This window comes from Pagrus major, chromosome 8, assembly GCF_040436345.1.
Source record: "Pagrus major chromosome 8, Pma_NU_1.0".
NCBI lineage: Eukaryota > Metazoa > Chordata > Actinopteri > Spariformes > Sparidae > Pagrus > Pagrus major.
Window position 1 is genome coordinate 30,661,817 of NC_133222.1, and position 13,031 is coordinate 30,674,847.

At 44.0% G+C, this 13,031-nt stretch overlaps 1 protein-coding gene across 1 annotated transcript in view; it reads left to right on the plus strand.

Moving 5' to 3' along the window:
• The window catches only part of tmtc2b (transmembrane O-mannosyltransferase targeting cadherins 2b), a 103,538-nt gene that overhangs the window by 41,164 nt on the left and 49,343 nt on the right, over positions 1-13,031 (plus strand). Inside the window, exon 2 of the mRNA XM_073472648.1 lies at positions 3,565-4,141. Within this exon, the coding sequence (XP_073328749.1) occupies positions 3,565-4,141 (577 nt within the window). The remainder of the gene's footprint in view (positions 1-3,564; positions 4,142-13,031) is intronic.

Genomic DNA, 13,031 nt, shown 5'->3' on the forward strand with positions numbered 1-13,031 from the left:
AAGCAAACAGACCGAGGCACATGACTGAGATCCAGACAAGTTGTGGTGGAATTGAGGTTGGCAGCGAGAAGTAGATGCTCGAGACTGAGTAATGGGAGGTAAAAAGTTTTTCAGGGGCTTCTCTTGTTAGTGGCCACATGATCCCCTCGTTCCTCTGGGAGTCGGCGCACAGGCGCGCGGTTGGGGGAGGAATGTGCTCTCGGCTGGATAAGGTTTGCAGTGCACAGAGAGGTCCTCCCTGCCTCCAGCTCGACTGAGAAATGGGCCCAGCCGGCCGCAGAAACTCAATCTACCTCTGCAGCTGGCCTTTTAGCCCTCAGAGAGTCTGATGATGATGAAGATCTGCAGTGGATTAGTGATTTGACATAGATTGGGACAATCCGTCCTCATACCTGAACGTCTGAATTTCGGAGATTGCCAATGACTCCCGAAAAAGACATATAAAACACAAAAAGTTGGGACACTGTGTAAAACATAAATAAAAACAGAAGTGAACCTCGCCCTATTCTTCCCAGACTGAGCCTTTTTGAGGATGCTTATTTCCCACCCGATCATGAAACTATCACCTGTTACCAATGTGCCTGTTTACCAAACAGGTGTTTATGCAACATTCCACAACTCTCCATGTCTTTCGTTGCCCGTGTCAAAACTTATTTGAAACATGTTGCTGTATCAAATTCAAAGTAAATATATATTTACAAAATATAATGAAGTAAATGAGGCAAAACCTTAAAGGTCTAATCTGTAAGAAAGTTGAATTTTGAGTCTCATTCCCAACTCGTCAAATACTGACGCTTTGGGTTTCATTCGTCATTATTATTTGAGTTCAGAAATAGCTCAGTTGGTAGAGCATGCGACCCATGTACAGAGGCTTCGTCCTCACTGCAGCGGCCCAGTGTTTGAGTCCGACCTGCGGCCATTTGCTGCACGTCATCCCCCCTCTCTCATCCCATTTCTTGTCATCTCTCAAGCTGTCCTTACAAATTCAACCTTTAAATACAGTATATTTACTGTTTTCAATAAGTGTACTGTACGTCAAAAAGAATAAGTAAATCACATTCTGTTTTTTTAGTTTTACCCAGTGTCCCAACTGTTTTGGAATTGGGTTTGTATGAATTAAAAACGACATACCATATATGACCGTTTGACAGGACCAGCGACAAGTGTACTAGACGTTCTATGTCACTGGTTAACATTTGGGAAGTGGTTGCAGTATGCCTAGGTTCAGGCACCAAACTACTTGGCTAAGTTTTGGTGAAGATCATGCTTTGGGTTAAAATAAGTACATAACTTAGCTTACATTACATACATGCTGTCAATGTTGACATTATGGTTTCACGCGGGTCACGTTTTTCAGCCATCCAACCACCCATACTTTGTGGTACTTTGACGCTCTACGTCACCTGACTTCCTCCTTTGCTCCCATCAAAATCATCACAGCCACTAGAGGTTGACACCTAACAAACATACACATGATTCCTAATAAACTGCTTGAACGGATGAACCGCACAGCTGTTCTTCTGGTGTGGAGGGGCAGGTTTTGGAAGACTGATCATGACGAGTTGGACAATGATGCAAATGTGTTACATCAGCTGCATTCGTCCACTTTGAGTAGTTGTTGCGGAGTGGGTTAAGTGGTTACATCTCCCTCTTTCTCTAACTCTATTCACTGCTTGTCAACCGCAGTGTGCTAGGTGCTCGCGTACCTCTGTCACTTAAAAGTAGTAGACAATCTGAGAACCTCCTACACACAAACTCAGGAGGTTCACCAAGGCTGTAAACGCGGTGGTCTTTTGAGCGACTGGCACTGGCTCCTGTCTGTTCCCTCGCTGCCAAAAAACCTTAGTGTGGTTTCAAGGCAATATATAATGTATCTGCCCTCGCTGGCTCCACCGCACTGTGCAATGGAAAAAGAGCGCACTTGTCTCCAAAACGGCTTTGAGATGTAATTGAACCATAATACCTCTTATGTGAGCATCTTGCGGTGGACTGAAGATCTCACTTGACAAATGGGCCAGAGAAAATAAACTGGCATATCTGAGTCATTAAGTAGAGAGTTGGGCTACCGACTCTTAAGCCTGCTGGTGAAGGACTGGAGCCTCCGCCAGGCCGTCGGAGAATCTTGAGAAACCCAATCATCTGTGCACTGACATCCAAGGCATTTCTATTAGATCCCAGCTGATTATTTCTATGCCTCTTCCAACATCCTGAGGCCAGGTTGTCTTTATTTCCTTAGATCTAACACGTTTGCCGACCCTTCTCAGAAAAAGCCGGTCCTTTTTGTGATTTGATGAATGCTGCACCTCGCCGAACTCCCCGTGAGCTTTCTGGTATTGAGAGGTGTCAGTTGCCAAGGTAAAGTGTTTGGCTTAAGAGCTTCAGAACAGCTGAGAAAGACGTTCATCACTTTTTAGCGAATTGCTTTCTTGCTCATATTTATGTTGAATTTGGTCACAGATAGAACAAATAATTTACCTTCTCTCATGTTGTCTCTGGCTCCCTCCCACCTTTTTCCCACCCATCTCTTTCTGAACTAATTGAGTGTGCTAATTGTGACTGCTGTGATGACACATCGCAACCTGGTGCACTTGGCTTGTTATCACGCGTCACGTCCCATCTATCTCGCCTTTAATTGCAACACCTCTGTTCTGCTTTTTGCCAACCACCTTCTCTCTGTGGAGGTTTATTTCTGTTGCACCAGAGACCTCGTAACGTGACAGAAAACATAGGAAAAACGTTTAACACTCCTGAAAGGAGAGCATGCCTTCCTTTTTCCCTCCTTTGACCCCTGCTGGCCCCTCTCCCCAGCCATGACACTCGTAGCTTGTGGCTGATGTAGCATCGTTAGGTTAGGTCACGCAGGTTCATCCCTGACAAGGGAAGTCAAATCGGCCCCTTACTTAGTGGCCACACCAAGTCAAGCTGAAAGCACACATTTGGTGTTTAGAATTGTCCTTAAAAATGGACATATCTCTGTTCATGCACCACTGCTGCTTCATCCCCAGACAGACTTTGAGCTGCCATGTAGATTGTCGCCGCAGGTCGCCTCTCTCTCAGCTGCGTTTGCCAACATGGCGTTCCCCTACTGCGTGCCAGTATATGTTTGTGGTTAAGGGTGTGGCGCTTTTGCTTAATCCCCAGTTCCCCAGCTGTGAGAGCTGTGGCTGTGGTGGCAAAGCTGCCCAGAGCTCGAAGCTCGCCCTCTGATTTTCTGTTTGTGAATGCCACATGACCACACTCCCGGGGTAAAGCTGTAAGCAAATGCAAAGTCTCATTTCATTGCAACCTATATTTTCTGCTTAGTCTGCACTGGTAAAGAATAGATGTGCATCCTCCTTGGAGAGTCCGCCAGTGCATTGCCAGAAGAAGTGCTGTACACCATAAACACTGTTTTCAGATGGAGTGCTTTTCCTGAATGACGCAGAGCATCGAAGTGGTCTGACAGGGAGGCAGTCTGACATTAATTGAATTGACAGAAATAGTTGATCTTTCATCTACGGTATATAAATCATCTTTTTCTTTCCCAAGACGTGCTCTTCTAATCTTTTCCTCTTCTCTTTACAGCCGTGCAATCAAGACCAATCAGGACCTGCTTCCAGAGACCCCCTGGACAAACATCTTCTACGATGACTTCTGGGGCACCTTACTCACTCACAGTGGCAGCCATAAGTCTTATCGGCCCCTCTGCACCCTCTCCTTCCGCCTCAACTACGCTGCGGGTGGGCTGGAGCCCTGGGGTTACCACCTGGTTAACGTGGCTGTCCACGGAGCTGTGACAGGCCTGTTTACCTCCCTGGCTCGCCTGCTGCTCGGAGGAGGCCTGTGGAGCCTGCTGGCCGGCCTGCTCTTCGCCTCTCACCCCATCCACACCGAGGCGGTGGCGGGTGTCGTGGGTCGCGCCGATGAAGGCGCCGCCCTGTTCTTTCTGCTGTCCCTGCTGTGCTACATACGTCACTGTAAGCTGCGGGGCCATGCCGGGCCCTGGCGGCTCTTGGCCTGGTTCCTGTGCAGCCTGGGCTGCGCTGCGTGCAGCATGCTATGGAAGGAGCTCGGAGTGACCGTCCTGGCTGTGTCAGCGCTTTACGACGTCTGTGTTTTCCACAGGCTCAAATTGCGGCAGGTCATCATGCTCCTCTACAAGGTAAACAGTTTGCTCTTGCTCTGTGTTGCTGCTTTTCACTTGCATTAGATTTCCTGCACCTGCTGCTGCTGTCAAACAGCAGGGGAAAGTTGATATACTGTAGGCGTGTGTGCCTGTGTGTGCTATATATGTGTGTTTTGTTTGCTTTTCATCACGATATAATTCGAACAGCATTTGCCGGTATATGCACAGCTGTGTCAGTCACGCCGGATTGTTGTGTTTTCTGTTCAACGCAAGGAAACACACATTAGGAAAAGAAAGCAAACAGAATATTTATTCCTGTTTGTGAAGAAGGTGTTTATAAATGCATCTATTGATGAATAAAGTACCATTATGGTAATCAAGAATCATTATATCTGCAAGAGGTAGGTTATTGCTGAATTCATCCTCAGGACTAAACCCAGTCTAATGCTCAAACCTACAACTAACTGGCCTGTTACTTTTTATGTCCCAACTTATAATTCAAATTGTTGCCTGTGTGAATCCAAATGTGTCTCTCCATGTGACTCTCTGTGTTCTTGTCTTGGAGAAAATTCAATTCTAAACATCACAATTAAGAACCAATTTATCGAATGAGAAGTTAATAAAATCCAACCCAGTGTGAGAATAAATAGCTTATTGACCCATTAGTGTTTATTATCTTGAAATGGATGATGTCTTTATAAAACATAATGACATAAAGTGAGCTGTTTGCCACATGTTACCCATTAGCATTGCAACCAATCATTTTGTGCACGTCTCTTTAGAGCAGGGCTTCCCGAAGTTGGCTCACCATAAGGTTCAAATTGGCACACCAGATGTTTCTAGAGAGAAAAAAAATGTATATTTAAAGGTGCAATTTTAGTCATAAACATTAAACGCTAAACACTAAAATTATCAACAGAATGTGAAGTATCATGTTGAGGAGGTATCTCCTGAAGTTAGCATGCTAACCAGCTAGCTCTGGCCTGGCCTGTCCTAGTCCAAAGCTCCTGTGTTAGTGGTGTAAGCACCTACACTTCCCTGGCGCTCTAAGCTCACAGTCTGGACCACTAGCTCTATAGCTACCTAACTAGCTATGGTAGCTAGTGTTAGCAACATTTAACGCTAACTCTGGTGAAATATTGCCCTCTATGTGTTCTTATTATGAATCCGACAGGTGGTAAATTCTTACATATTGCACCTTTAAATAATTATGATATAGACTGACACTTTGAAGTCAGTTGGGATCCTAGCACCATTTTGCACCTTCAAGGGTTTTCCCACCTTATGTGTGTGCTATACAGTATATACCTGTGCATCGGTGTGCGTGTGTGTGTGTGTGTGTGTGCACGCACACGTACGTTTGTATATTCACAACGCTCAAGGTGAGAGCAAGAAAAGAAAATGAAAACATGTTTCAAAAGAAATTGCTGAGATAACAGAAAGCGATGACCATTTTATATTTCCTTGTCGCTTCCGACGCGTTCAGCCATTAAGTTGCCTTTTTCCCCAACAGCTCCTGTCAGAAGTGTTTACTGTTTGCTCTCTAGTCAATGTGACACCCATGACTCTCTACCCATCATAACAAATTCAACAAGACGTGTGCACAAACGTGACAAAAGGCCTCCGGAGCAGCCAATGAGAGGTTGGCTCTCCGGCATGCCCCGGCAAAGAACAACACTTTCAGATGTGTTATGTGGCAAGGAGGGGTAGGGGTCAGCAGGGATAGAAACAAAGAGAGAAAATGGTTAAGTGAAGAGCAAATCCAGCCTCTACTTTTCCCTGCTCAGCAGAGTGTTGAAGTTAAGCATGAGGGCCTCTGCAGCCATCTTCTCCTCGCTGTCCTCTCATGATTTAAGCCTTATCTGACTCCCCGTGTCCTCTGGAGTATGGCCCATCCATTGCCGCAGGCAGACAGGCCTTCTAATGGCTTGTCAGGCATGGCTAGACTAGAGAGGAAGCCGGGCCAAGAGGGCTGAAGGAGATGATGCCTCATAGCTGACAGTTTTTCAGCTTTTTGATTGAAAATCCACAAAGCCTGCTGATCCCATTGTCTTTGGAAAAAGAAATGGACTGGCAGATAGTTACAAGCCCTACAGATTTCTTTCATGGTGTGCCATCTTGGGTAACTAACTTGGCAAGGGTCTCCAGGGGCAGATGTGTTAGGCTAGAGGAAGACACAGTCATTGTGGTGTCTCTACTTCAGACAGCAGCACTTGTAGATTTTGTTTAAAATTGTATCTTTGTTCAGGAGTGACCATAGGAACAATTCATACAGTAAATAATTGCACCTTTCATACTCAAAGCTCTTTACAACAACAATTTTTAAAACATTTAAAAGGTTAAAAGGTCTCAGACAATTCAGAATACAATGAAACTATGTAGAGAATACAATTCTTCAGGAAAATAAGTGACCCAATGAGAAACTCCATCGTTTTTGTTTCTTGATGTTAATTTACATTTGTAAGTTGCACGTTGAATGTTCATGGCCAGGCTTTTCCACATTTTTGGTCAGTAACATGTTCAGGCGCCTTCTTGATTCTTCTCTGTTTTAACTGCTGTAACATCTAAAGCTGTAGTGTTTGATGACCGAAGTGGAGGCTAGACGAACAGAGGGAGATACAGTTGACCAAGTATTAAAGTGCTAAATCATTCAGAGCCTAATAGATTTTAAGATTGACTTTAAAGAGACGGGGAGCCGGTGTAGAGCTGATGAAAAGGGTGTGATGTGCTCTCTTTGACTTATTCTGGTCGAGGCTCAGGCAGCCTTTTATTTTTACATGCTGAAGTCTATTTAGTTTCATTGGTAATCCAGTTAAAAAAGCAGTGCAAAGTCCAAAAAGCAGTGAAACCAGGCCAAAACAATGAAGCCCAAAGAATGAATCACTCGCTGTCTATTTTTTTTTACTACTCATTGAACCTGTTTGGCAGGAATTTTTAGGCCTCTTAAAATTATGGCTTTCTTTACCAGCAAGTGAAGCTAATGTTAGTTATATAGCAATGTCAAAGTCACAGCTTTACAGTTTGCTCCATTTACGACACCCTCTATCTTGAGACCTTTGTGATATTAGAAACTCTGAAGCCATTTCTATTTAAAGCGTTAAAGCAGCAGGGTGTACTTTAACAGCTAGAGCCAAAAGATTCATCACTTCACACTCATTTGTAAGATATTAATAAAAATGTGAAATGTGACTCACTGAACAACAACCATCCAGCCTGATTCTATATTGTAGACTTAAAGGTGCACTATGTAGTTTTGGGGGAGAAATTCTAATCAGAAGAGGAATTTTCATATTGAATAAACTGAATAAACAAACTGACCTTAAAGGACAAAACTTTGTTTATATGTGGCGGACCCTGCCACATTTTTCTAGCTTCAAACAGCGTTCTGAGGACCTTAGCTTCCTCTGAGAACAGCTTGTTTATTCAGTCATGGAAAATGTTTAATGTAAATGTATTATTACCTCATTAATATTGTAAATATTAAAATTCTGAGTTTGAATTTCTTCTCCATAACTACATAGTGCCCTTTTAAATCACAAAGAAAGTATCACGTCCAAAGGTTTTAAGTGAATTAGCCAGAAAAAAAATAGAAAAAACAAACTAACACATATGATAGAGTCTGAAGAGAGAAATCCTTTTTCTTGCAGTAAAGAGGAAAAGAAAGGCTCACTGTGGGTAACTCGTGCACTGAAGAGGAAAATAAGGGACTGTGTGGGTTGTCAGGCACTTTGAGAAAACACTCTGCAAAACAACTAACTGTTTTTCAGAGAAAAGACCGTAAAACAGCACATTTTTCTGAAAATATATATCCATATATGGCTCGCTTTTCCTGACGTGCAACTCTGAGCTGACAATAGTCATTATGGCAGCATGTCATTTAGTCACTCCACAGACAACATAAGAGGAAGCAGAGATGCAGAGCTGTCATCACCGCTTCAATCATCTTCACTTGGGAGGTTTCTGTCATATAAGTCTGCTCTGTAATGTGATGGTGCTGTGTGATCATAGATTCATATGTATGAGTGTTGTGACCTGATCTGTTATCCTCATGGAGCGTGAGCATTTGTCTCGATGTCTCTGAGGAGCGAGGCAGCCACTTTGAATGATGAGAAGCAACGGGGAGTTATTCCTCAGGGCGAGTCCAGCCTCCAACCGCCGCCTGCATGAACATGAGTTGTGTACAGAGCTGAAAATGATCACAGTGATGATAAATACAGTCCCCTCCCTGAAGTTAGGGCTCGAGATCTATCAGGTGCTGAAATCTTGGCGGCTAACTCCCCAAACGGAAGTGTGTACTGTAAATGGGAAAGCAGGACTGTAACATTAATGTGTGATAAGAGGGGAAACAAGGCGTAAAAGCGTGAAAAAGGAGCCGTCGGCGTGTTGCAGCGTTTCCACTTGTTTGAGGGCATAAAAGTCATCCTTCAGTCGAACTAAGGCGTCAAGCTCGTCGCGTGACTGGCAGGCCACAACGAGCCAGCGCCACTTTTTATCACCCGGCTCTCCACTCCAGCTGCAGTCATTTGACATTTAACGTTGGAAGCGGTGAAATGGGGCCTGCTTATCTGATCGTGGCGCACAGTCAATTACATTACAGTTTCAAATCTGCTGCAAATCTCCCATCATGTCATTACGGCTTTTGTGTGCGGTCCGAAGGTTGAAGGGAGACTGAGAGCTTCGCTGTAATTTCGCGTAGGTTCATAACTCACGTCATCAGGACGTCAAATGTAAACTCTCTGCATGCAAATCAGAGGGAAGAGGGAATGCAAGGACGGATGTTATCTTCATTTATTGGTTATATGTTGCAGAACAGAAGAATCATGCTCCATAATTAACTGTATGTAAAAATAAATCTCCAAAATAACAGCTTTGTTTTAGGATTTTAGCAAAATGAAAGAAATAATTGTGTAAAAAGAGACATTGCGTCAAAGCATGCTGTATTTAAATTAGGTCGTATCATATTGTCAATTTGAAAAGAATATAATTTGTTTGTACTGTTCATGGATTTCTTATTGCGTGCTTTTGTCTGTGTAATGTCAGCTTTAGGGCTTACAAGGATCCATTTCTTCCATTCATCAAACGAAACTGTCCCTGGGCAATACAAAATCCTTAAAGGGATTAGACGAACACATATTCTCCAATAGACTCATTAAATATTCAGTGTTCAGAGTCGTTCATTCAAGTTTAGCACACCTCCTGCCTATGTTCATGTTAGTGCAGGATCTTCTCTGACTGAAAGACTCATAGAGGGATCAGAGGCGGCGAGAGGGAAACAATAGTGCCCAGTCAGTAATTGAATAAGCACATGTTAGGTTAACGCTGACGCTGGAGTCAAAGCTCTTGGCATCCGAACCGTGAGGAAAGCTCTTATTAAGAGATTTGGTGTAACCTTTGCATGTGAGTGACCTTTCGAGGAAAATCCCAGTGCTCTCAAGTCTCCCATCAGCTCTTCAGAAAGTTGCTTTGAGGGTAAAATTTTAACTAAAATTTTCAAGATTTTGAGATTATGTGGAAGATGGAGTTAGCATGCTATCCAGCTAGCCCCCACGCAAGAATTTGTAAGAGTTTGTCAAGAGGTGATAGTCCGATATCAAACAACACCAACGCTCCCCTGGTGCTCCGACCACTAGCTGCATGGTTAACCAAGCTCACTAGCTAATGGCAGCTACAGTTAACAGCTACAGTTAGCAGCAGTTAGCGGCTACTCTGGTGATATGCTGCCCCCTATTTGTCTGGAGTATGAATTCGACAGGTGTCCAATTCTTACATATTGCACCTTTAATGAATATATACATACAAAACACCTCTTTATTACAGATTATGCATGGATTAAGTTTAACTTGTCATGATCCATAATCTCCTGTATGCCTCTGAACAAACGTTACCCCCGTCCTTTCCCTCCTCCCAGTCATTAGTGTGTATGTTTAGAGCTGAACCCAGCAGCCCTTACAGTGTTCATAACTGGTGCCAGTGTGAGCCGACAGCCTACAGTGTGTTCTAATTAGTTCTTTCCAAGACTTGTCTTCAGAACGTGGAACAAAAACCTGTCATTAAACTGTTTACTCAAGCTGACCTTTACAGTGCTGGTATTCTCCAGTTGCCTTTGTGCCTGATTAAAGCATTTACGGCCATGTGTTCTTATGTTTTGAGCTACTCCCAGGCAATGAGTTTACTGCATTCAAATGTAACATAGCTGGCAATGGATGGTGTGCGGTGCGACCACAGTTTATGTGGAAAAAACGTGCTTTTTTACGAGGCTGTTTCCTGCACAGCGTTAGTTAATAAGGCTCATTTTCAGTGAGAGATAGTGAAACACAATTGGAGCTCGTAATTTAGTTGAGGAAGGAATGTGTTTTAATGTGATCTCACAGTGTTTTTTTGTTTATTCCATAGCATGAGGCAATGAATCGTCTGTCCTGAGGACTTGGCCGGTCTTTGTTTGTTAGTTGACCAATAAATGTTTGGACAACTGAAGAGGTGAAATGGGCCTGAACACAAACTCTAACGATGGGAAAAACAAGACCTGTTTGGCTCCATAAATCAATGTAAACATCTCCACTATGATTGCAGTCGTTTTCTTTTTGATGGGCGGCTTTGTTTAATCACGACGGTCCATTGTTCTTTTTGTTTGACAGTCCTGCCCACATAATGCTACACTCCTTGTCCACATTTGTAACCAGAAGCAGAAAGTGTCAGTGAGTTCTTTTCACACAGGAGAGAAGATACTGTTAACACACAGGTACTGCATGAGCCGCACCACCCGAGGGCCTCACACTCACCACGAGAACACCCTTTGAAAACATAATAGAGAAATCTGATGCTTTGAAAGTGTAAACCGGATAAAGAGGGTTTATCTTGGTGATGTCATGTTGGTGCTGTAGGTCCATCAGGACTACACAGAGGCTCGGATATATCTTGAGAGAAACTTGAGGCGTTCCTCAGCGAGCGCCTTTGTTCACGCCCATCGTACGACGACGTAGCCACCGGAAAATTATTTCCAAATCTGGGACGAGACCCAGCTGGCCCTTAGTGAATGTCAAGCTCACGCACTTTATCTTTTCACACTTCCCGTTTTCTGTTCACACTTGGCTATTAGCGCAAGGTCACTGCTTTCAGCATGTGTGTGTGTGTTATGTGTCTGGAGGGTGACGGAGCTGACAGAGTTTACCTGCGCTGAGAGCTCAGGTGTCGGGGAGCTGGTGAGGCCGGCGAGGCCTGACCTTAGTGATGGGGAGGGAGGTCCCTCCGAACATATGTATGTGTGCAGCTACGTCTACATGCCATAGCGTGTATGTGTGCGTGTGTGAGCTATAGACCCTGCATACCAAATATGACATCCATACATACCCTTGCTGTGTATTAGATGAGGTAAAAGGAAACACAGCCCAGCCAATACATTCTTACCTGGGGCTCCACAGATGCTCCTGCATGCTCTAATGGCTCCTGTCACCGTGTGATGGATTGGGCCTGGTGGGCTCTGCTAGTGCCCCCTGCCCTCACCCACCTGCCTCTCACATGGGGATACACACCACCGCTTCTGGTCTGGATATGGAGATGGGCAGTTGGAGGCATGCATAATGGAAACACATTTGTAGATAAAGGGTAATGCATAGAGATTTTATGTTGTTGCGAAACAAGCATAGTTTTCTTGCTGGAAATGAAACGAGAATACCACTCTTACATCTGTATAGTGAATAGGTAGCTAAGGCTAGCAGCTGAATAGCTTGACTTAGCACACAGAGTGATCACGTGAACATGGACCATATTCTGTCATTCTGAAGAACAGCACGTACAGCAGCAGAGTAAAAGCAAAGATATTCCCAGCACAGATGAATGAACAGGTCTGAAAGTCTTCGCTTTGGGGTAAAACGAGGCAAGAGCAGCCACACTGATAGAAAGTGACTTGAGCTGGGTTTGCTTCAGCCTACCGTCCATCAGGCATAAGTGAAGCTGACAGGCAGGGTGCCAGCGACAGCCAGCGCCGTGACCCTGACTCTGCTTAATGTGGAAAGATGGAAGCTGGTAGAAAGAATGAAAAGCCCCTAAAACAAAGCCTGGTGAGGGTATGAGAGCAAATGTGAAAAACAGCAAGAAATATTTCACATTGTCCCTCGCCTTCGCTGAAAACGATCGCACGCCCTGTTCTTTTTATAGCCGGCATGTCTGTGAATCGATAGTGGCGTGTTATGTAAGACCTCAGTCGTGGAAAGGAATGTCCCACAGCACCAGCGTCCTGGATGCATGCATCGGGCTGTCTTAATGGAGCCGTATAGATTTGCTGGTTTGCCTGTTTTCTGTAAATCACTAAGCTCTTACAAAGGAATAATTGAGTCAACCAGAAGTATTACCGCAAATGACAGACTCACAATTAAGGAAATCACCTACTTTTAATGCTTTCAGTGTATTATTTCACATTTTGTCTTCCTCTGGACAGTCCTGAGACTCACTCGTCCAGCTCATTCTAAGGTCAATTGATATTTTGCATTTAAAGTTCTGCAAATTATAGCTTAGAGCTTCAACACAAGTGAAATATAGTGTGGGCCTTTGTTTCAGTTGCTGACCATAGCGCCTATTTATGGCTCCTTTTTATGGTCTTAGCAAATAAACTGGCATGTAAAATCAGTCAGCCAGAACTGCATTACTTGAGACTTCCAGCTACAGTACCAGTAAAAAGCAGACTGGTGTAGGCCTTCGTTAGGCCTCATGTGGACGTGAGGTGTAGTTTCAGACTGAATCTACGTTTCTCTTCCTGTTTCTCCGTGTCGTTTTGTTACTCTAATTACACTCAAAGGAGTATTTCATCCCAAACAATACTGTTTTGATTATGCACATAATTTGACACAAAGCGGGGAAAAAAAGCCACAGTTGTTCACAAACTCAATTAGTTTTGAGACATTTTGTGAGCTATTGTTTGGTGAGGCTCAAC